The sequence below is a fragment of the Salmo trutta genome, chromosome 21 (assembly GCF_901001165.1).
Source record: "Salmo trutta chromosome 21, fSalTru1.1, whole genome shotgun sequence".
In the NCBI taxonomy this organism is placed as follows: Eukaryota; Metazoa; Chordata; class Actinopteri; order Salmoniformes; family Salmonidae; genus Salmo; species Salmo trutta.
In genome coordinates, this window is record NC_042977.1 from 21417920 (window position 1) to 21443203 (window position 25284).

General features: G+C 41.6%; 1 protein-coding gene across 3 annotated transcripts; it reads right to left on the minus strand.

The window, feature by feature from the left end:
• adhfe1 (alcohol dehydrogenase iron containing 1) lies at positions 1-16695 on the minus strand. Of its 3 annotated transcripts, XM_029704751.1 has the most exons (18): positions 16547-16684; positions 16295-16332; positions 14219-14262; positions 13816-13869; positions 13414-13568; positions 12807-13003; positions 12406-12483; positions 12158-12263; positions 9363-9515; positions 9112-9210; positions 8902-8980; positions 6552-6648; positions 6140-6297; positions 4334-4454; positions 3950-3993; positions 2762-2929; positions 798-889; positions 1-591 (listed from the first exon to the last, which is right to left on the minus strand). In XM_029704751.1, exons 1-18 carry the CDS (start codon positions 16597-16599, stop codon positions 384-386), a joined length of 1944 nt encoding a protein of 647 aa, XP_029560611.1. In that variant the 5' UTR covers positions 16600-16684; the 3' UTR covers positions 1-383. The 3 variants fall into 3 exon arrangements, with proteins under 3 accessions (XP_029560611.1, XP_029560612.1, XP_029560613.1); XM_029704752.1 differs by lacking the exon at positions 16295-16332 and having other exon boundaries at positions 16547-16695; XM_029704753.1 differs by lacking the exons at positions 1-591; positions 798-889; positions 2762-2929; positions 3950-3993; positions 4334-4454 and adding an exon at positions 4866-5920 and having other exon boundaries at positions 16547-16672.
• Positions 16696-25284: the final 8589 nt, after the last annotated feature.

The following is a 25284-nucleotide window of genomic DNA, read 5'->3' on the forward strand; positions in this document are numbered from 1 at the left end:
TGATGTAACATTACAATGTATTTTTTTCAAATATAATATATACAATATGTACAAATTAAAGTGAAGCAACAGTGCAAATAACAATGGGGTAAAAACAGCTAACAAATAAGGGATCACAGTTGGCTATTAACAGTAGAGAAGAAGACAGAACTTGTACTTTGCTGTACTCCATTAATCTCAATGGTAAATAGAGGATAAACAACATACTCCAGAACAAGTAGTGCAACATGTCACACGCTTATGATCGATATTTCACTATTACCCCAAAATATGACAGCTATGATATCTCCAGTTTTGTGATGTTTTGATGAACCTAACAGCCATGGAAACTAACACAGAATAAAGGGCTGCACATTCAGAATACAATTCTTAGAGATAAACAATCAGTCAGGTTCGAATGCTACATTGATGGAGCAATTTACATCTCCCAGTCCCTGGGCGTCAATCTTCCTCCGGTGGCCCTTGGACAGCACACGGTGCAGCAGGCTGGGGGAGCTGTGGGCTGAGCCTGACTTTGAGGAGGCCTCGTGTCCCAGGGCCCGGAAGAGGCTCTCTTTCTCATGCCTGGGGACCTTTGGAGTACTACGACCACTGCATACATAAAGAGGGAAACAAACACAGAGGGCTTCTTGTTGATTCTCTGTGACCCAATTTATAGAAGTCCTATTGGAGGGGAAAACTGCATAAGGTGGTCGTTTTTTGACTATACTGAGGACAACTACAATCAACTGAAGTCAATCCTCTCTGTGGTTTTGTTGGGTGGGGGGGAGGTGGGATAGAATCACAGACGTTCTCACCTTGTGCAGCCACAGGGGGCATCAGGAGCTGCATCCTTGGATGAACTCCATAACGAGCTTGGATTGGCATTCACTGGCTCATGATCATCACTCTGTAAACACATACCGAACTCACTTAGACATGCCAAAATTAGACCTGGTCAACGTCCATGATTACATCATCAAGCTTTTGTCCAACAACTAGTTGGGACGGTTTATTTCTGTTGAGTTAATTTCCAGGAAGCTATGTTATATACAGTTGAAGTCGGAAGTTTACATACACTTAGGTTGGAGTCATTAAAACTCGTTTTGCAAACACTCCACAAATTTCTTGTTAACAAACTATAGTTTTGGCAAGTCGGTTAGGACATCTACTTTGTGCGTGCATGACAAGTAATTTTTCTAACAATTGTTTACAGACAGATTGTTTCACTTATAATTCACTGTATCACAATTCCAGTGGGTCAGTAGTTAACATACACTAAGTTGACTGTGCCTTTAAACAGCTTGGAAAATTCAGACGTCATGGCTTTAGAAGCTTCTGATAGGCTAATTGACATAATTTGAGTCAATTGGAGGTGTACCTGTGGATGTATTTCAAGGCCTACCTTCAAACTCAGTGCCTCTTTGCTTGACATCATGGGAAAATCAAAAGAAATCAGCCAAGACCTCAGATTTTTTTGTTGTTGACCTCCACAAGTCTGGTTCATCCTTGGGAGCAATTTCCAAACACCTGAAAGTACCACGTTCATCTGTACAAACAATAGCACGCAAGTATAAACACCATGGGACCACGCAGCCGTCATACCGCTCAGGAAGGAGACACGTTCTGTCTCCTAGAGATGACCCTACTTTGGTGCGAAAAGTGCAAATCAATCGCAGAACAACAGCAAAGGACCTTGTGAAGATGGTACAAAAGTATCTATATCCACAGTAATACAAGTACCTATATCGACATAACCTGAAAGGCCGCTCAGCAAGGAAGAAGCCACTGCTCCAAAACCCCCATTAAAAAAAGCCAGACTACGGTTTGCAACTGCACATGAGGACAAAGATAGTACTTTTTGGAGAAATGTCCTCTGGTCTGATGAAACAAAAATAGACCTGTTTGGCCATAATGACCATTGTTATGTTTGGAGGAAAAAGGGGGAGGCTTGCAAGCCGAAGAAACACCATCCCAACTGTGAAGCGCGGGGTGGCAGCATCATGTTGTGGAGGGAATGGTGCACTACACAAAATAGATGGCATCACGAGGAAGGAAAATGATGTGGATATATTGAAGCAACATCTCAAGACATCAGTCAGGAAGTTAAAGCTTTGTCGCAAATGGGTCTTCCAAATGGACAATGACCCCAAGCATACTTCCAAAGTTGTGGCAAAATGGCTTAAGGACAACGAAGTCAAGGTAGGTATTGGAGTGGCCATCACAAAGCCCTGACCTCAATCCTACAGAAAGTTTGTGAGCAGAACTGAAAAAGCGTGTGCGAGCAAGGAGGCCTACAAACCTGACTCAGTTACACCAGCTCTGTCTGGAGGAATGGGCCAAAATTCACCCAACTTATTGTGCGAAGCTTGTGGAAGGCTACCCGAAACGTTTGACCCAAGTTAAACAATTTAAAGGCAATGCTACCAAATACTAATTGAGTGTATGTAAACTTCTGACCCACTGGGAATGTGATGAAAGAAATAAAAGCTGAAATAAATCACTCTACTACTATTCTGACATTTCACATTCTTAAAATAAAGTGGTGGCCTAACTTGCCTAAGACAGAGAATTTTTACTAGGATTACATGTCAGGAATTGTGAAAAAACGAGTTTAGATGTATTTAGCTAAGGTGTATGTAAACTTCCGACTTCAACTGTATTCTACACGGTAAGTTCTACACTGTCAAAACATTCTTTAAATCTCTTTTTAGTGCAATATCTGGATGACGTACCTTAAAATGAAAGGTTGTTCACAAAATAAAAATAGAAAAAACCTTACCTGGTTCAGTCTGGTCACACATGCGGTTGGAAAGTACCCCTCTGCCCCGTTCTGTAGACGCCCAAACCACCACGACGGCTCATCTCTGTAGAGAACTTGGATGACGTCACCCTGACAGAGTTGAAGTTCATCTGGCCATTGAGGCCTGTAGTTGACTGCTGCTACCACCTGAAGGAGAAGAAGTAAGATGCCACTGTAACTGAAGAGACAAAGTACTACTCAAGGAAAAGTTGACCTATTTTTGGTTCCAACTTCCAAAAACATTTTCATTTGTTAATGCAAGATACTAAGAGTTGAGGATGCTCTCTCCCTTTACCTGAGACAACTGAAGTTACACCTCATTGCACTCAGAATATTACATCATGCTACAAATCCTATTCTTGAGATGTAATTAATATACTATACTTAATTCATTAATTGTCTATCTTGATGAACCAACAGGTCACAGAGGTCAAACCCAGCCACTATGCTTTCATTCAAAATGTCCCCACAGAAGACCAGATAAGAGGATTATCTTGTCTTAAATTACAAGTACTGTATATCCTCCTTACACTGACATCAGTGACATGTAACGTTTGCCAGGAGAGAGACAATACCGTGGACAGTGTATTTGTTGCTCTATATAAAAACAGTAGTTACTGTACAGTTTATGAGCACAGAAGTTCAATAATTTGTTACTGAACACTAGCCAAAGAGAGGGATAAGAGTCTATCTATGTCTCCTGTTCCTCATGTCTGTCAACAGTCCAAGGCTCTCTGGAGTTGATCTCCTTTAAATTACCTATAGAGAGAGCTATATATAGACGGTCCTTAGCTGTGATGTGGAAAAAGGAGAGGGGGTCAGGGCCTGCCTGGAGGAGTAGACTACACTGCTTCCCTCAAGTCATTCCCTTATGTCACTTTCTGCTGAGAAAGTCCACCAATCACATCGGACTAATCTTGCTAAATCAATTCTAAGTAGATCTTCTAGCTCTACTGTATACCGTATATTGTTTTCACTGTGTTCATCTTATCATCCATTCATGTTGTTGCTCCATTCCTCTAGTCTAAATGACAACACATCTTGATCCTCTGCAGAACGTCACCCTAACACTGGATCGTTCACGTCTGTGCTTGCGATACATTTGATGTTCTGGTTGCGACTTACTATACATGTAGCTCTATCAATAATGAGAAATCATTAACATACCTTCACTGCTTCCCTAGGCCTGTATCTTGTTCTTGCTCTACAAGCTGATAAAAAAGGGTAGATATGAAGTCATAAAGAGCTGTTAGGCAAGATGACAGCAAAACTATGATAGGCTACGGAAAACCAGTTAATGAAGATACCCTGAAAAAGCAAATCAATTAATCCTCTATGCACAATAACAACCTCAATAAAGACCAGGACAGTATGACAACACGAGACTAGCCCATAATAGAACTGGGGCCGTAATGGATCAAGAGTATCAGAGTACTCTAGGATAAGTTACTTCCTCGTCATGCATTCTTACTCATTGTGATTCAAGGCAAAACTGATCCTAAATCAGCACTCATACACTGAGAAACAGAGAGGGTTGCAGGTAGTACTCACCTTGTGGGGAGAAGACAGTGGTGAACACCTCAAAGTGCCCATCACTCTGCACGTAGATCTTCTGCATCCTCTCCTGCTGTGTCTGAGACACTGTCTGGCAGCTCCACACTATAGCACGCCGCTTTAAATAACACCAGTGTCACTAATCCCACTGCACAGAAACACAGTAACACATACCCTTTCTCTCCATCACACATACACACCTCACACGCATGTCACACACACACCCTTTCTATCCATCACACACACGCAAGTCGCATACAGTGTTTCTTCGAACTCGCGGACACCTTGAATCTATTTTCATCAGCAATCTGCCATTTTGATTCAAACGAATACGATGATGCGAAACAAAACTGAGCTCAACAAAAAGTAAGATCGATCCACCATTAACATTTTAAATCATTGCCATGTAAAAACACAAGTATAATGTACTGCAGCTTTTTTCTGTCTACTCCTCATTCTTTTGTAGCCCACACACAAAAAGTGTTCACACGTTTAAATTACCATTAATTAAATCGCAATAATTAATCGATTGAAATTCTTATTTTCTTATTCAGAAAAAATTAAATGTGATACATGCATATATGAACAGGAGTGAAAAAAGTAGAAACATTGCCAAGACAAGCAAAGAAAACAGAAACTAAAATGATTTAATGATTTTAAGGGATCAGAGTCATGTACGTTTAGAATATAAATGATTCTGTATCCTAAAATGCATTTATTTTGACATCCAGTTATGTCCTGCTTTACATCAAGACCTAACGGTAATGAGGATTTAGCGTAACTATTTCCATGTGAATATACAGTATCTATCATTAATAAGGATAGATATCATTGCACCCTATTCCCTATATAGTGCACCAGTTTTGACCAAAAGTAAATAGGATGCCATTTGGGATGCAATGATATTCTGTATCATATTGATACCTTGACGTGGCTCTCTTTCTCTCAATGGACCTTAAAAGCTCTCCTAGTGTGCTCTCCTGGGTTAACCTACTTAAAAGCAGCCAGATCAGACTTTCTTAGCATTAGGCCACACTTTACATAACAGTTAACCTGAGTAATCTGGAAACTAGATTAAAAAAAATAGTACACTTCTAAGAATGACGCAACACTGTCATAACAATGTAGTCCAGTCCAGACCAGTGGTCTATTCTCAAATGAATGGGGAGGGGAACATGACAGCAATGGTGTACTATATTGTAGTAAATACAAATCAAAACCAACATTTGAAATCGGGGTAATATACTGTATAATCAAATAAGGAACCTTATCATTTAATTGTATCTATCAATAAAAGGAGGATGGGATGGCAAACCGGTGGGAGGCTACATCTCAAATAGCACCCTATTCCCTATATAGTGCCCAATGTTTAACCAGAGCCCTATGGGTCCTGGTCAAAAGTAGTGTGCTGTATAGGGAATAGCACAGAGTACTTTGGGCTCTCATCATCTCACACAGGTACAGTATGAGAGTGGGTGATGACGCATAAGAGAGCCAGTCTTAGTACAGCTTCAGGGAGGCCTCAAACAAATTAGTCAAATCTTCCTCTGTGTGTTCCCTAGGAGACAGCTTTGTCACCCTTTCCTGCAAGAGACCATAGTGACACGATCAGGGGCAGACACAGGAAATGCCAGTCAGAAAAAGAGACATAGTACACGTAATGAAAAAAGAAAGTAGCACTAGCACCCTAAACTCTCCTTGCTAGTGGGTTTATTACCAACATCTGGGCTCAATAGTCTTCATCAGGGCGTGAAAGAACATGTCTTGCACATCTAATGTGAAACATTTGTAATGTGTAGTTACCTGAGGTATTGTTCCTCTCACTAGGTCAGGTATGTCATCCTTGGTGTAGCCGACAGCACTCAGACCGTCCTCTACCTTCAGGTCATAGAGGAACTGTCTCAGGGTGTCGGCCAGGAGCAGCCCAGCGTCCTCCCTCTTGGTGTTGCTCACGTCAGCCCCTGAGGAGAGACATGGAGGGGTGTGAGCTTGACGTCACAAAATCAGCGAGGAAACAATAGTGCCACGCATGTACGACACCTCTTACTGCACCTACAGTGCACTGACCAAAGCACTGTTTATGGTATAGATTACCATTTGAGACTAAGCCATGGTAAAAGGAAATTTACCATGGCTTATTTACCATGAGAATATATTTATGTTAGTATTTAATGACAACACTGTTGGGGGTGTTGTAGAGAAGAGTTGCTGTTACCAAGTATCTCTGCTGCCTCCAGGTGGCGCTCTGGACACATACTGGCAGTGAAGGCAAAGACAGCAGGAGAGGTCAGAACCACGGACAGACCATGAGGCTATGGGACAGAAGAGCAACACATGGGAACTATTAATGCTTGATAGTTAAACTGTGAATGGAGATACATATTTCTGAAACAATATATTTGTTATATACAGGTAACTGCCAAAATAAAGGAAACACTTCAGTAAATGAGCGATACTAAGTATACTGAACAAAATTATAAACACAACAATTTCAATGATTGTACTGAGTTACAGTTCATATAAGAAAATGAGTCAAATTAAATCAATTCAATTCTAATCTATGGATTTCACATGACTGGGCAGGGACGCAGCAGGGTGGCTGGTCTCAGACGATCCGCAGGTTATGATCCCGCAGGTTAAGAAGCCAGATGTGGAGGTCCTGGACTGGCGTGGTTACACGTGGTCTGCGATTGTGAGGCCGGTTGGACGTACTTCCAAATTCTCTAAAATGCTGTTGGAGGCGGCTTATGGTAGAGAAATTAACATTTAATTCTCTGGCAACAGCTCTAGTGGACATTCCTACAGTCAGCATGCCAGTTGCACTCTCCCTCAAAACTTGAGACATCTGTTGCATTGTGTTGCGTGACAAAACTGCACATTTTAGAGTGGCCTTTTATTGCCCCCAGCACAAGGTGCACCTGTGTAATGATAATGCTGTTTAATCAGTTTCTTGATATGCCACACCTGTCAGGTGGATGGATTATCTTGGCAAATGAGATATGCTCACTAACAGGAATGTAAACAAATTTGTTCACAACATTTGAGAGAAATAAACTTTTTGTGCATATGGAAGATTTCTGGGATCTTTTATTTCAGCTCTTGAAACATGGGACCAACACTTTACATGTTGCGTAAACATTTTTGTTCAGAATATATATTGAAAGCAGGTGCTTCCACACAGGTGTGGTTCCTGAGTTAATTAAACAATGAACATGCCATCATGGTTAGAGTCATACATAAAAATGCCCAGTTGCCAGGTATTTTGGCTACCATGGCTAGAAGAAGACATCTCAGTGACTTTGAAAGAGGAGACTCAAAGGAGTATAGGGGGTTTAAAGGTTGTGTGTGTCTCAGTCACCAGATCTCAACCCAATTGATCACTTATGGGAGATTCTGGAGAGGCACATGAGACAGCGTTTTTTCACTACATCAACAAGATACCAAGTTATGGGCCTCCCGAGTGGCCTCCCCACTGCATCGCAGTGCTAGCTGTGCCACTAGAGATTCTGGGTTCAAGTCCAGGCTCTGTCGCAGCCGGCCGCGACCGGGAGACCTATGGGGTGGCACACAATTGGCCCAGGATTAGGGGAGGGTTTAGCCGAGAGCGATGCCCTTTCCCATCTCGCGACTCCTGTGGCATGCCGGGCGCAGTGCACGCTGACACGGTCACCAGGTGTACGGTGTTTCCTCCGTCACATTGGTGCGGCTGGCTTCCGGGTTAAGTGGGCATTGTGTCAAGAAGCAGTATGGCTTGGTTGGGTTGTGTTTCGGAGGACGCACAGCTCTTGACCTTCACCTCTCCTGAGTCTGTACGGTAGTTGCAGCGATGAGACAAGACTGTAACTACCAATTGGATACCACATTGGGGAAAAAAGAGGTAATTTTTTTTTTTTTAAAGATACCAAATTATGGAATTTCTCATGGAAGAATGGTGTCGCATCCCTCCAATAGAGTTCCAGACACTTGTAGAATCTATGCCAAGGCGGCCTAACGCCATATTAAGACACTTAATGTTGGTGTTTCCGTTATGTTGGTGTTTCCTTTATTTTGGCAGTTACCTGTAAATATACACTGGGTATACCAAACATTAAGAACACCTTCCTAATATTGAGTTGCACCCTTGACACAAATCGGTGCGTCTGGCACCTACTACCATACCCCATTCAAAAGGCACTTAAATATTTTGTCTGGCCCATTCACAATCCATTGTCTCAATTGTCTCAAGGCTTAAAAATCCTTATTTAACCTGTCTCCTCCCCTCCATCTACACTGATTGAAGTGACATCAGTAAGGGATCATAGCTTTCACCTGGTCAGTCTATGCCATGGAAAGAGCAGGTGTTCTCAATGGTTTATATACTCAGTGTATATATCAAACATGGAGCAGAATACCAATGAACATACATTATATCAGTGTCAAAACTGTGGTTATAGAGATCATAGATATTTGGAACTAAATATATTGAATTTTCAATTATATTAAGGTCAAATTTAACAGACATTTTTCAATAATAAGATTGCTTTGTATTGGTTCTAAAATGAAGAAAAGGACCAGAATAGCTTTACCACGACAGGGTGATCCACATTGTAGCCCTTAGCCATGTAAGTCTTCACATTTCCAGCAATAGGATAAGACATACCGTGGCTAGAAAATGAACAAAAAGGGTCTTATCAGTCACATTAATCATCAATCACAGGACACACTGTAACTATTCATATAAGGAAGGGGATGCGTGCAGTTTCAATCATTATAAAGGCGTAATGAACCATATTTACCATAAGTGGACCCCAGCATTTCCAAACCCGATCCCGGCAAACACACTGGCAAGATGCATGCTGGACCTGGCCTTTACATCCTCAGCATCGTTCACCGCCCTTAGCGGGAGAGAGTGAACAGTTAATGACGTCTTCTACATCAGCACTAATAATAAGAAACCACTGATAATAATATTCACAATAGCCAGTAGTGATTTTTAGGGGATAAAACTGTGGAATAACTAGTGAAGCCTCATCAGGAAAGCGTTTACCGTTTCATGTACTTGGCCACTACATTCAGAGCATGTCTGGACCAGACATCACTAATGGGGTTACTGCCCTGGTAGGCCGGCCGGTCGATGGGGTTGGGAGGGCAGGGGCTGCGCATGTTGTAGGGAAGAGCCGTGTAGGACTCCAGGGCATGGCTGCATAAGGACACACAAAGAGAACAGATGAAGAAAATAACTTCATCCAATTCCTATTTTTCTAATCAGTCACTTCTATCTGGCACCACCTTGACGTTATAAGAGCACATAGTGGGGAAAAGGTCAAAGGCCTCTGCAGCATGTCGGTAGAGAGAAGCATGTTGATGAATGAGTTCTTTGGCCTATAAGGTTGATAAAAGATGTGAATGTAGCCTTAAAAACATAATAATATGTTACACAGACTGACTGATTGAATGTGATCAATATACACTACTGTTCAAAAGTTTGGGGTCACTTAGAAATGTCCTTGTTTTGAAAGAAAAGCACATTTTCTGTCCATTAAAATAACAGCAAATTGATCAGAAATACCGTTTAGACATTGTTAATGTTGTAAATGACTATTGTAGCTGGAAACGACTGATTTTTAATGTGAGGCGTCTGTTTCTCAAACTAGCCACTCTAATGTACTAGTCCTCTTGCTCAGTTGTGCACTGGGGCCACCCACTCCTCTTTCTATTCTGGTTAGAGACAGTTTGCGCTGTTCTGTGAAGGGAGTAGTACACAGCGTTGTACCAGATCTTCAGTTTCTTGGCAATTTCTCGCAAGGAATAGCCTTCATTTCTCAGAACAAGAATAGACTGATGAGTTTCAGAAGAAAGTTCTTTGTTTCTGCCCATTTTGAGCCTGTAATCAAACCCACAATGCTGATGCTCAAGATACTCAACTAGTCTAAGGCCAGTTTTATAGCTTCTTTAATCAGAACAACAGTTTTCAGCTGTGCTAACATACTTGCAAAAGGGTTTTCTAATGATCAATTAGCCTTTTAAAATGATCAACTTGGATTAGCTAACACAACGTGCCATTGGAACACAGGAGTGATGGTTGCTGATAATGGGCTTCTGTACGCCTATGTAGATATTCCATAAAGAAAATCAGCCATTTCCAGCTACAATAGTCATTTACAACATTAACAATGTCTACACTGTATTTCTGACCAATTTGATGTTATTTTAAATGGACCAAAATAAATTGCTTTTCTTTCAAAAACAAAGACATTTCTTAGTGACCCCAAACTTTTGAACGGTAGTGTATATACAGTGCCTTCGGAAGGTATTCAGACCCCTTGACTTTTCCACATTTTGTTAAATTACAGCCTTATTCTAAAATTGATTAAATTGTTCTTTTTTGTCTCATCAATCTACACACAATACCCCATAATGACAAAGCAAAAACTGTTTTTTAGATTAAAAACGGAAATATCACATTTACATAAGTATTCAGATCCTTTACTCAGTACTTTGTTGAAGCACCTTTGGCAGTGATTACAGCCTCGAGTCTTCTTGGGTATGTCGCTACAAGCTTGGCACACCTGTATTTGGGGAGTTTATCCCATTCTTCTCTGCAGATCCTCTCAAGCTCTGTCAGGTTGGATGGGGAGTGTCGCTACACAGCTATTTTCAGGTCTCTCCAGAGATGTTCGATCGGGTTCAAGTCCGGGCTCTAGCTGGGCCACTCACGGACATTCAGAGACTTGTCCCTAAGCCACTCCTGCGTTGTCTTGGCTGTTTGCTTAGGGTCGTTGTCCTGTTGGAAGGTGAACCTTCGCCCCAGTCTGAGGTCATGAGTGGTCAAGAGCAGGTTTTCATCAAGGATCTCTCTGTACTTTGTTCATCTTTCCCTCAACCCTGACTAGTCTTCCAGTCCCTGCCGCTGAAAAACATCCCCACAGCATGATGCTGCCACCACCATACTTCACCATAGGGATAGTGCCAGGTTTCCTCCAGACGTGACGCTTGGCATTCAAGCCAAATAGTTCAATCTCGGTTTCATCAGACCAAAGAATCTTGTTTCTTATGGTCAGAGAATCCTATAGGTGCCTTTTAGCAAACTCCAAGTGGGCTGTCATGTGCCTTTTACTGAGGAGTGGCTTTCATCTGGCCACTCTACCATAAAGGCCTGATTGGTAGAGTGCTTCAGAGATGGTTGTCCTTAGGGAAGGTTCTCCCATCTCCACAGAGGAACTCTGGAGCTCTGTCAGTGACCATCGGGTTCTTGTTCACCTCCCTGGCCAAGGCCCTTCTCCCCCGATTGCTCAGTTTGGCTAGGCGGCCAGCTCTAAGAAGAGTCTTGGTGGTTCCAAACTTCTTCCATTTAAGAATTATGGAGGCAACTGTGTTCTTGGGGACTTTCAATTCTGCAGACATTTTTTGGTACCCTTCCCCAGATTTGTGCCTCGACACAATTTGTACCTCATGGCTTGGTTTTTGCTTTGACATGCACTATCAACTGTGGGACCTTATATTGACAGGTGTGTGCCTTTCCAAATCATGTCCAATTAATTTCATTTACCACAGGTGGACTGCAATCAAGTTGTAGAAACATCTCAAGGATGATCAATGGAAAAAGGATGCACCTGAGCTCAATTTCGAGTCTCATAGCAAAGGGTCTGAATACTTATGTAAATAAGATATTTCCGTTTTTCTAAAACTCTGTTTTCGCTTTGTCATTAAGGTGAATTGTGTGTAGATTGATGAGACATTTAAAAACATTTTTTTTTAATAAGGCTGTAAAGTAACAAAATGTTGAAAAGGGGAAGGGGCTGAATACTTTACGAATGCACTGAATACAGTATATTTAAATACCATAGCACATCAAAACCGCTGTTGGCAGCCACCCTCTCGGGCATATGCAGAGTGTGGAGAGGATCCACTATTCCAAGAGTCGGCTTAATGGCTCGGCTGGCGATGCCTGAATAGATGAACCAGAAGACAAGCAAGTCATCCTGAGTCATTGAATGAAACATTGCAACATACAGTATGAATTGAATTATCATTTGAATGTGAGGCCAGCAATGCAACTAAGGAGAGAGATAGCTGTGCCCTGATTTTACCCGTTTTTGCTTTCAGTTTTTTGAAGTCGAAGATGGCAACACCTGTTGTCTCACTGCCAGTTCCTGCTGTTGTGGGAACTTAAGAGAAAAATAGTTGCCATGTGACTAACATGTACAAGTTTAGCCTATATTAGGAAAACTGCATATCTGCACATCCATTCAATTGTTCTAAAAGTGTATGACATATTCATTTCCTCCCTGAGAGGATTGAGGTAGAGTCTAACAAGATCAGGCGTGCACAACCATCCACAAAAAATCTCTCTAATCTATAATAGTCATAGTAAACACACATTTATATACAGTGTACATACAACAAATTCGAAATGGTCCAGTGTACCAGGGTCAGTTAATTCCTAAACCTATTAACCTAAGTGTGTAATTGTGACTGGGGGTCATAGTACCTGCGATCAGGGGTTTGAGAGCACCTGTAATAGGCTTTCCCTTCCCTATAGGCACATTGACAAAGTCTAGGAAATCCGCGTCGGGATGGCAGGCATACAGGTTGGCAGCTTTACAGGTGTCAATCACTGAGCCTCCACCCACAGCAACGTAAACGTCAAACGTTTCTTTCTTCGCAAAAGCTATGGCCTCCTTGAAGCTGTATAGTAAAGAGTGAAAGTGATTACTTTATTGAAAATTCATCCCTTGATTGACTTTTTTATTACGCTTCTCATCCATTCATTTACTCCAAATTTGGAAGAACTATAATCAATATCAAATGTAATGATGAAATTCCAGTCAAGATGTATGCCATACCTTGGGTGTAGGTACTGTATGTAGGCTGTCATTGTAAATAAGTATTTGTTCTTAACTGACTTGCCTAGTTAAATAAAAAAATGTAATTGAAAATACAACGTCATTGAAAAGAAGTGTCCCAAATGGCCCTCTATTCCCTATATACGGTAGTGCATTACTTGTGACCAGAGCCCTATGGACCCTGCTCTGTTCAAAAGTAGTGCACAATAATAGGGAATAGCTAGGGTGCCAATTGGAACGCACAAGGGTTACCTGGAGTCTGTTGGCTCCACCCGAACATTGTCATAAACTTTGTAGTTAACCCCGTTCTGAACTAGAGACTCCAACACGGCCTCGACAGGATAGAGCTGAGACAGATTATTGTCCGTCATAAGACACACGTTACGGGCTCCCATGTTCTGAAGATCCTGCAATTTAAAAGAAAATCACAAAATAGGAGAGTTATTCACGTCTTAGACAAAATCTTATATGATTAATGTTGAAAGCATCATATGCATTTCAATTTTAGGCCTGTTCATGTCTCTTCTATTATTGAAACTTTTTACTTGTGAACACAACCCCTTACCATTTAGGAAGAACTATTAAATAATGTAAACATGAGTTGTTTCATATCTTGTCATGAATAGCATCAACAAATAGCAGAGACTTATTTACCATACCAATTTCCCGTGTGACACCCTCTCCATATCTAATGTTTGAGCTCGCCATCTGAAACCAAATAATAACATGAAAAATATGGTTAACGTTGGCCAACATCCCAAGGAAGAATACTGTTGACTACTTTTCATTAATAAAATAGAGAAATAGATATCTTAGAAAAGTGTCAGTACATGTTTTGTTTTTTTGCAGTACTTTAGACTAAAGACTACTTTAAAGCTTTTTAAAAAGGGGTTTTATGCTGAGCCTCATGACAGTAGTTGGATTATATTGTTGGTTTTACTTTAATTAATAACTGTCATGTCTGCTTATTAGTAAGGCTTATTTAATTATTTTGAAAAGCTTCTGTGGCCATGTCAAAGTCAGATGAGTGAAAATATGGTTAAATAGTTCAAGTTACCTCAAATGCATAATCCGTTTTTCTTCCACAGTCATGTCCTGAAGCTAGAGCACAAACATTACAACTTTAAAACATGTTGTGACAGGGTAAAAACCACAGCTTTGTTCCATGTTTCTATGGACCCTAATTAGTGGTACACATGTACACATTTATTTTTTTTAAAGTGAGAGTGTACTGTCCCCCTTGAGGTGTTTCTAACCAAAACAAGATAGCCAAACTCCATTCAATTACTGAACCAGAGTCAGGGATAGGCTTTCCGTAAACCTCTGGTTTTAATAGATAAACCGTAGTAAAGAGCAATGCTTACACAGGCATAACAAAAGGATGGCAGCAGATCATCATGAGTGCATCAGACTATTGAGAAATGTTCTAAATTGAATAAAACACTTCCTGTTTACTGTTTATCAATCCACATAAGAAAGTACCATAGAATTAGTGCAAGCTAGATACAGATAAATAAAATGGCCACTGGGTGCCACCTGGCATCTGCCACTACGAACTTTTAACGTAAGTTGGTTACCAAACCTTCAGTCATTTTTAGCTAAAAGGAGTAAGACCTCTGACACAGGTCTCAGGTGGAAGGAAGGCAGAAGTGCCCAGTACCACGGGCCTCCTGAGTGGTGCAGCGGTCTAAGGCACTGCATCGCAGTGCTAGAGGCATCACTACAGATCTGGATTTGATCCCAGGCTGTGTCACAACTCGCCGTGACCGGGAGTCCCATAGGGTGGCGCACAATTGGCCCAGCGTCGTCCGGGTTGAGGTAGGTTTGGCCGGGGGGGGGGGTTTACTTGGCTCATCGCGCTCTACCGACTCCTTGTGGCGCTCCGGGTGCCTGCAGGCGGACTTCGGTCATCGGTTGAATGGTGTATGGTGAATGGTGAATTCCTCTGACACATTGGTGGGGCTGGCTTCCCGGGTTAAGCTGGCGGATGGTAAGAAGCACGGTTTGGCGGGTCATGTTTCAAGGATACATGACTCGATCTTTGCCTCCCGAGCCCGTTGGGGAGTTGCAGCGATGAGACAAGATCGATATTGGGGAGAAAAGGGGGTCAAATAAAAAAATAAGTCTCAAGGGCCACTCATTGCAAGTCAATGGGATCTGGCTGAACGTGGTAGGGTTTGAGTCCGTTGTCAACGGGTGCTCTGAGGGGGAAAGGAGCAACCCAGCTGTTTGTGTTGTCATTTTCAGTCGGGCTGCCTTTGAATTCATGGGAGAAATCACCATGTTGCTCCCAGCAGCGTTGTCCGGGTTAGGGTTTGGCCTAGGTTGGCGTTCACTGTAAACTGACTTCACTAGTTAAATAAAAAATATATATATATCATTTTTTTTTACAATAAACACAACCGAAAGCACTGAATGGTCTGTGTTACCACAATAGGTCTACATCGTGCTGTAGGATGCGTTGATCAACTGATTGACAGGTGTAGGCCTGCTGTAGATTGACAAACTTTCCTCTAGTGTGGATGCTCGCCAACATGTTTTCGAGCCCGGGACTCGCAAAAAGCTTCTTTAAAATAACTGACACTGTTACTGCTATACTGCCATCTGTAGGATGATAATGAGAGTCCTTGACTTTGTTATGGTTGCAATTATGGAAAACTGTTTGTTCAAGTCCATCTAAGTCATCATTTATTATTGGCTATGTGGAATTTTGTTCCGGGAAATAATTACGGTCATCTGGTGAGGTTAGCATAGGGCTAACGTGTGCCAGGTTATCTGATGGGACCAGCTACAATGTAGCGTTCTTTCAAGCGTAAATAAATCAACGATTTTAATTGGCTGATGCGCATTTCGACACGGAGAAACTGTTTTATAATGTTCGCAATTATGGTCACAGTTTCCTGTTTATTACACCACATAAGAAAGTACGATAGAATAAGTGCAACCTAGATACAGATAAATAAAACTGCCCCGGGTGGCGCTAAATTACTAGGTGCATAGAAAACTTGAATGAGAGGCAGAACAGAGCTTTTGCACATGAAGCTGTGTTAGGTGTTACATACATGTTACAATTAACTTAATTAACAATAACGCTGTGTGTTATAATAAACAGGTTATTTTATCCAACTACTACCTTGATGGAATGTATGAGAATGGGCAGGGCATCTGCACCTGTACATGGGGGGAAAAACGGCATTTTCAATAAGCAGTGTAATAATTTGAGTCAAACGAAGTTGGGTTGACGTCGATGCTTGCACTGCCATCTGGCTACTACATAACAAGTTAGGTAGGGACCTAGCTATATTACATAACTACCTTAACCACTACCTCAAGTGCATTTAACAATCTTGCATTTGTGCATTTTCGCCATTAGGAATCAACTTACGCTGCTTTTTCAAGTTGCCTGAGCAAATGCACAATCCTGTCGCGTCCTGCCATGTTGTCCTTCTTCCTTCGGCTTTTTGGTTTACTTATGAGTTCAACTCGAGGGAGTCGAAGTCTGGAGTTTGAACTGATACACGAGCGCCCCTTACTGTACCGAATGTGAAAAGATATAGGACATGGGTCAGACCTATGAGGTTACCCAAGGCTCTACCGCTCACGTCATGATGAGGAAAGCACCATTTCCATTTACTGTAACAGGCAGTAGAGTTAACAAACTGTAAGAGAAAGATGGCCTAGTCCTACTATTCAAAATATAATTTAGGGTAGCCAAAATATTAATGTTCAATATCAAGTTCAACTCATAGGAAAAGGAGGGCGACTATCAGCTGAAATCACAATCTCCTGGGGGTTTAGATTGATTCACTGCACGTCATAGGCCTAAGCTATAACTGCATCCTAGTTTTCATACTTGGATGAATAACAATCAATAATAGCATCTCTGCCCTTTACTGCCAGTGAGTGACAGTCAGGCATGTGATTAAGTAGCCTACATCAAGTGATGTGAGGAAGAGCACTTTAGACAGTTGGCGTCACGCAACACGCAGCCTAACGGACTGTCAACCCCGAAGTTGCCTTAACACATAGGCTGCCACTGTTGTTTGTCACTAGAGAGTGAAAATGCCCTGAAAAAAAAACGTATTCCTCACCATAGATGTGTGTCACCATGAAATCTCTCACTTTTCATTCCTATCTACTTCCGGTGTCCCCATCATTAAAATAGAAATATGTTTTATTATGGTGCTAATTCTAATTCTGTGGTCCCTTTAACCCTGTGACCTCTAATCTTCCACATATACTGTACAACCTGCAAGGTGCCAGCCCAGAGCCATTATTAATGGTTATATACAGCACTGATACCAGACAATCTAAAGGAAGAGACTGATAAGGAATAAGGTATGTTGGCTACTGTAACTGAATGTTTGATAAGTGGAAAGTCACTCAGTTCATATGGATAAATCACTTGAAGCAGATTTAGGTTTACATCCTGTTTATGTGTAATATCTGTCTTGTAAAGGCACCTCTATTCTCCATACCTCCGACACTGATCGTTTCATTCAGCTGGATGGGTTTTTTCCACCAAGTGACTCACAGTGATTTAGTATCCGGTGCTGTGTTCACTCGCACCTCTACACTACATGTGTCAGCTCTGGCCGGTGTTAACCAGGGCATGAGGAGATCCGTGTTGAGCCGTGATGATGGTATCAGAGGGGACAGACTAGCCAGGCAGCAAAAGAAACTCCATGTCCTTAGCCTGCTCTAAAAAGAGCAATTTCTCTGTGCCCTTTCAGTATCAGCGTGGTGCAGCCAACACCATTCCTCTGAGACTGTGATACAGGTGGCTGTCCCAAATGGCACCCTATTCCCTATTTAGTGCACTGCTTTTGACCAAAACTAGTGCACTATGTAGGGAATAGGGTTCCATTTGGGATGAACAGACACAATGTTATTGTATAACAGTCCCAACATGCTGCAGCTGGAAAGGGCTCCTCCCATTAAACACCTAGCAGCAGCACTGTCATTCCCAATATGAGAGATCAGCCAATGAATACCTTCAATTTTAAATTGTTCCAACTGAGTTGTATTCAGAAGTGTATTTTCAGAGTTGTATTCTGTGATGTGGATTTCAGAGTTTGGTTCAGGTATTGGCATCACAATACCATAACATGTATAGTTAATTTAGCTTATCATGAAGTGTTTAGTTTTTGTAACTTTGTACAAGTAAAATAAATAATTGTATTCACCTAACAACATTTGAATGTGGAATACCAGTAGATCTTTTGATATGTAATTTTCATAGAATAAATATATTGTTGTTCACTTCAGAGCAATTGTTTCTCATCCATCTTGAAATACTCTGTTCTATTCTCAGATACAGCATAGTAGTGTGTGAGGCCCTTTAATTCATCATTACAGCATTTACTTTAATTTCATAACACAGCTAATGAAAATGACATAACGTACATTATATCCATACTGCATGAAGATCATCACTATCGGATACACACGTCTTGCTTTCTCCATCACACTCTCATGGATCTAATTCCAATGATTCATTATGGGTCAGTGGAGGGCTTGTGACATGAGACTGATCACCAGAAACAATGTTAATTGGATAGACATGCCACATGATGCATCTGCAATATTCATAGCACAAATTATATGAGAATATGGTAGGGAGTTTCCATGAAGTCCACAGCTTCATGCAATTTCTCTTGTAGTCTTTTTACATCAACATAAATATTACGTTTATTTGAATTGATGCAAGTAAGTGTACATGATAGTAATGAATAAGTAATAATAAGATGCATTTGAATGCATGGCCTGAGAGTTCCCCCTCTGGATGAGCAACGAGAGGAAGGAGAGAGTCGATAGCTACGCAAAAGGTCAAACTGTCACAGAAAATGTCTTCTGCCACAAACAGTTGCATAGTAACACCTTGTGACTGGTGGCACCTTGGATGAGAGCCAGCCATTGTGATTCAGAATCACTGAGGGTGTGACCCAAATGGTGCCCTATTCCTTATATAGTGCACTACCCGCCCTGGTCAAAAATAGTGCATCATATAGGGAATAGGTTTGCCATTTGGGACACATTTGCTGAAACACGGATGTCACATAAGTGGAGGCTTAGTATTGGGAAATGTGCTGTCAGGTTTGGCACTCTTACTGACACATTGTTTCTGACCCGTTGTAACCTGGAGAAAGGAGCAAGAAGGAAGAGGGGATGGAGAGAGTGGGATGGAGAGAGTGGGATGGAGAGAGAGGATGGAGAGAGTGGATGGAGAGAGAGGGATGGATGGAGAGAGGGATGGAGAGAGGGAGAGGGGATGCAGAGGGGGGGACGGAGAGAGGGGGATGAGAGAGGGATGGAGAGAGATGGAGAGAGAGGGATGGAGAGAGGGGGATGGAGAGAGAGGATGGAGAGAGCGGGATGGAGAGAGGGAGAGGGGATTGAGAGAAGGGGATGGAGAAATGGAGAGGGGATGCAGAGAGGTGAATGGAGAGAGGTGATGGAGAGGGGATGTAGAGAGGGGATGGAAAGAGGGATGGAGAGAGGGAACGTTGCGGAAACACTCCTGTCAACACAGCTGTGGTTAAATCAAAGTGACTTGGTATGGTCAAATTGATTTATTCTCGTTGGTCTCAGTGATATAAAGGACTTGTATGATATAAATAGTCAGATCCCCTACCTATTTTGAACAAATGTGTTGGTTGCTTCAGGGGCATGAACACCATACAGTTAGTGCATCTAAAATGGCACCCTATTCCCTACATAGTGCACTTCTTTTGACCAGAACACTAAGTATAAAGGGAAGAGGGTGCCATTTGGGATGCACTCAGCTTACAGTTTTTCTTATCGCTTTGGTACTATTTTCACAAGTATGTGGTAAAATTTCACAACTCTTAGTACAAAACTCAAAACAGATAATCAAAACAGTTTTTTCAAAACTTTAAGCACATTTTCAATTGACTTAGTACAACACAAAAAAATCACATACAAAAAATAACTTTTTAATAAAATCTAATCAATGTTTCATAGAGAAATACCTTTCATATAAAGTAATTGCCTTTCACAATGCAATGTTCACAATACAAGGGGCCCGTCAGAGAGGTGGGCATGGGCCCCATCAAAGAGGTCAAAGAGCTGGACATGGGCCCCGTCAAAGAGGTCAAAGAGCACTGTATTGAAGTGTTAGAGGCATCACTACAGACCCGGGTTCAATCCCAGGCTGTGTCGCAGCCGGCTGCGACCAGGAGACCCAAATGGCCCAGCGTCGTCTGGGTTAGGGGAGGGTTTGGCTGGAACGGGATGTCCTTGTCCCATCGCGCTCTAGCGACTCCTTGTGGCGGACCGGGCGCATGCACGCTGACTTCGGTCACCAGTTGTACAGTGTTTCCTCTGACACATTGGTGCGGCTGGTTTCTGGATTAAGTGAGCAGTGTGTCAAGAAGTAGTGTGGCTTGGCAGGGTCGTGTATCGGAGGATGTATGGCTCTCGACCTCCGCCTCTACATAGTTGCAGCGATGGGACAAGACTGTAACTACCAATTGGATATTACGAAATTGGGGAGAAAAAGTAGAAGAAAAAAATGTATAACAATTTCAAAGAGGTGGACATCAGACAGAGGGAGGCAGACGGAAGGGAACTGTTGTGTCTAATGAAGTCCGGGACATTGTTGTTGACCATGTGGTAAACAGAGGCCTTACCATGGCAGAGGCTGACAGATTAGTTCACCCCAATCTGAAAAGATCAACTTTCAATTCGATCATGAGAACTTTACGCCAAGAAAAACGGTAAGTCTGCAAAATATGCAATATGCTTTACCATTACATTTACTGTAAAGGACATATTACAATGTATGTAAATTCACAAATCATGTTACAGTATTCTTACAGTATGAACATATTTCCTTGGTGCCTTTTGAGAGAAACAACGACCAGGTGAAACAACTGCAGGTCGAGTATGTTCAGGTACAGCACTATATACTATATTACTGTTACTGTTTGATGCACAAGTTACTTGACAATATCATATTGGAACTGTACTGTAAAAATAACTAACCAAAATATATTTTTAGAGGTTGATGCTGCTTAATTCTGCTGTGAACCATCACAAGTATATCTTTGTTGATGAAGCGGGCTTCAACCTGGCCAAAACTCGGCGCAGTGAGCGGGTCCTCAACGGCCAACTGGCAACCGTCCAAGTGCCTGGACAACGTGGGGGAAACATCTCCATGTGTGCAGCTATCTCTGAAGATGGTGTGGTAGGACGTAGGCTGTTACTTGGATCCTACAATGCTGCACACCTCATTGTGTTTCTCAATGAAATTGAGCAGGCCTGTCAAGGTGAAGGGGTCACATATGTCATTGTGTGGGACAATGTATAACAATATCACACAACGCACTTTACACTTACCCCAACGTTTTATGACTCCATGTTTGCTGTGCTGTTAGGAAAAGTGTTTAAGATGACATCTTGGTCCTTTGTTGAATTTTCTTAGAAAAAGGCTTGCCACTTTCTGTGGTCAAGAGAAAGTTTGTGGATCTGGATTGTATTGCCGTTTCGTATAATGGAGCAAAAAGTATTTCAGCTTGGACTTTTCCGGTTTGTTATAGAATACACGATATAGCCCAGGATCAAGATAGCAGGCTGATTGGGGCCATATCCTGCCCCTACTGGTCAAGCCTGGGACTTCAAAAGGGACTTCTGGCCAGTGGGGTCAGCCAAGGTTCCTGGTCTGAAGGGCCCCTGTCCAGTAAAAGGGGTTTGTGCTGATGTGACGTGAAATTGCTTTGTCCTCTGTATTAATCTACTGCTCTCTCAGTGATCCTATCACTGTGTCTCCCTCCTCAGTTGACTCTGTGAGTAATCACTTAGTGTGAGGAGAACTCCAAAAACATTACATTAGGATCACAGTCACTGTCTTAGATGGTCTGTCAATGAGCAATAGAAAGAAATGAGCATATCGATCTGCTCCTCTTTCAGAGGAGGGATTGTATCCAATACTTTTTAGAAAATAGGGCGGAAAATGCTAGTGTTGACGAGATAAATTATTATACTTTCTTTTGAATTCATAGCTTTTAGGAAAGTTAGATGAACATTTTCATGGAATGTCAGGGATGTTTGAATGAAATATCTGTCAACTTAAATTGTCAACATCACAAGACATAATTAGCTCTAAAGGTTTTGAGTCACAAACTTTGTCTGTGAGAAATCACTGGAACAATTTAAGGTTATGCTGGGTAATTGAGGATTTCTATCAGATGATAAAGTATGGACAATATTGAGAAATGGAGAATTACAAATAGTATTTTCTGGAAGACAATAACAGCATCTATCCTTGCATATCTTAACATTGTATATAACTTTAGATTAATATCATATAAATGTATCATGCAGGCCACGTCTAGCAGAATCTGGAAATATTGGTGGTTAACAATTCTTCACAAACAGTCATGGGGGTTTGGCAACAATTCAACAATTATTATGTCCCCGATAGCCATATACCACACGTTCTAGACATTAGAATAAAGGTTCTCAGCTAGTAGGACCACATCAAGGCTGGCTGACCCTATATAGTGCACTACTACTGCCCGGGGCCAATAGGGCTCTGGTCAAAAGTAGTGCACTATATAGGGAACATGGTGCCATTTTGGGACACTCATAGAGGGAACACCTCCCTCTTTTTGGCTTTGTGCTGTACTTGCTAATTGTCAGGACCACTCTCTGAAATGCCATTATGCACAAATGTATCATTTCCTTGCCTGCCAGGCTAAAATTCTAAGACTGTTGCCCATAAATAATGCAAGAACCTACATAACCTTAATTGTGAAAACCATGCAGGAATAAACATGTATTCTCATACAAATGAACACCTGTATCTCATTTATTTTGCATATCAATGGAGGTGTGCATGTACTGTATGCATATATTTTCTTATCAGATGTACAAAGCACTGTTTCAGCTATAAGCGTTGCACATTTGATGGCAGTGATCGTGTACTGGGCCATGTGTGTGTGTGTGCAGTGTGTGTTTGCTGCAAGCGCCAGCTCTCTCCTAACACCCCTATTTTAGACAGGCCAGTAATTGCTGTAACATTAAACAGACAAGGGCAAATCTGCTGTCCTTCCCTCATTAAATAATTGTACTTCTAATTCAGTTGCCAACTTCATGACTTGTTGACATTATTCTGTGTGTCTTTTTAGAATATGTTTCAATATGAAGTAACAGCAGTTACATGAGAAGGCTCGATTTATTCTTTTTGTAGTTTTGATTGATATACAGAAAGTGTTTGGGGTATTGGCAGATGGACACAATGGAAAGTGGCCCAGAGGCTATGATTTGTCCAGCCCCAAGACCCAGAGGCTATGTTTTGTCCAGCCCCCCAACACAAGAAGGCTCGGATTGAATTAAAAACCAAACTTTGTTATCGTCACTGTGTGAGTCACATTGACTAGGGAATTTATTTGGACCAAAATGTCCTGTAATGTCCTGGACATAGTGAATAGACTCAATAAATTGATAATTTTGACACTCTCATGTTTCCTTATGTAGTGGATGGTCACTCTTGGCGTTGACGGTGGTATTGACAGTGATCTTGATGGTGATTTTTGAGTGCTTCTTGAGTACTTCTTGAGTACCTTGTGTTTCAGTGTGGAGGGTTGTGTCCCTGTCGTTACAGCACTTCCACTCTGTCACAGGGGAGCGCATGAGAATCAGGAGGTCAAAGGGAGATGGATGTAGCGGATGAATCGCTACCTAGAAGTAGACCTACAAGACTTCCCTCTGGAAATATTTTCCCATAGACTGTTTAGTCCAAAACAGTGTGATGACTCCTGGCAACGATGACGCATGCAGGGGCCTTTCTGTGAATGCCGTGAGCAGAGCAGAGCTTTGCCTTTAATATTCCCTACGTCATGAAAACCTCTAACGAGCAGAAATGTGTCAAAATGTTCCTGTATGTGAGCTGCAATTACAATAAGGTGAGGTCAGCGGGAAGAATTCTGATTAATTTGAGATTTAATTCTGTGGGGCGAATGATGATTGGAAAAGGAAAAGAGGTCCCTACTTGATTTGAGTGTCACTGAGGAGGAGATCAGATGCCTCCATTCCACCACCTGAGACTTAATAGTGTATTACTCAGAGTGTGCATCCCAAATGTCACCCTATTCCCTATTTAGTGCACTACTTTTGACCAGGACCAATATGGCTCTGATCAAAAGTAGTGCACTTAGGAAATAGGGTGCCATTTGGGATGCAGACAGATCAAGGAATCCCAGAACAGACACTCATCAACTCATATCATGGACTTCAGAGAGTCCTGATGGTTTTATAAATAGATATTATTAAATATGTTGTTTAAATGGAACATTCCATGAGATATACAGTACGTAATAATACAAATATATGAGTGTGCATGCCAAATGGAAACATGTTGTAACGGTCGTCGTAAAACGTACGACCGAACAGGATCACAGGCTAAACACAGCTATGCAATCACAACTTCCCACAAAACACACCCCTCTATACAGGACCTTCAATCAGAGGCAACGAGGAACAGCTGCCTCCAATTGAAGGCCAAATCAATAAACTAAACATAGAACTAAAAAGACTAGACTAGAACATAGAAATATACTAACATAGAACATAGCCCAAAAAACCCGGAAAACACTAACCAAACACCCCTCTACATAAACACACACCCCGAACCACATAAAACAAATACCCCCCTGCCACGTCCTGACCAAACTACAATAACAAATAACCCCTTTACTGGTCAGAACGTGACACGTTGCCTATTTAGTGCACTACTTTTGACCAGGACCCAAAAATGGCACCCTATTGCCTAGTAGAACACTATATCAAATCAAATCAAATGTAATTTTTCACATGCTTCGTAAACAACAGGTGTGGACTAATAGTGAAATGTTACTTACAGAACCTCCCCAACAATACAGAGAGAAAGAAAATAGAGAAATAATAGAAAAGTAAAACAGGTAATAATAAAAGTAATAATAAATACACAATGAGTAACGATAACTTGGCTATATACAAGGAGTACCAGTACTGAGTTGTTGTGCAGGGCTATGAGGTAATTGAAGTAATTACAGTATGCACATATAACTAGGAATAAAGTGACAGATAGTTAACCGTAGCAGCAGCATATGTGAGTCAAAA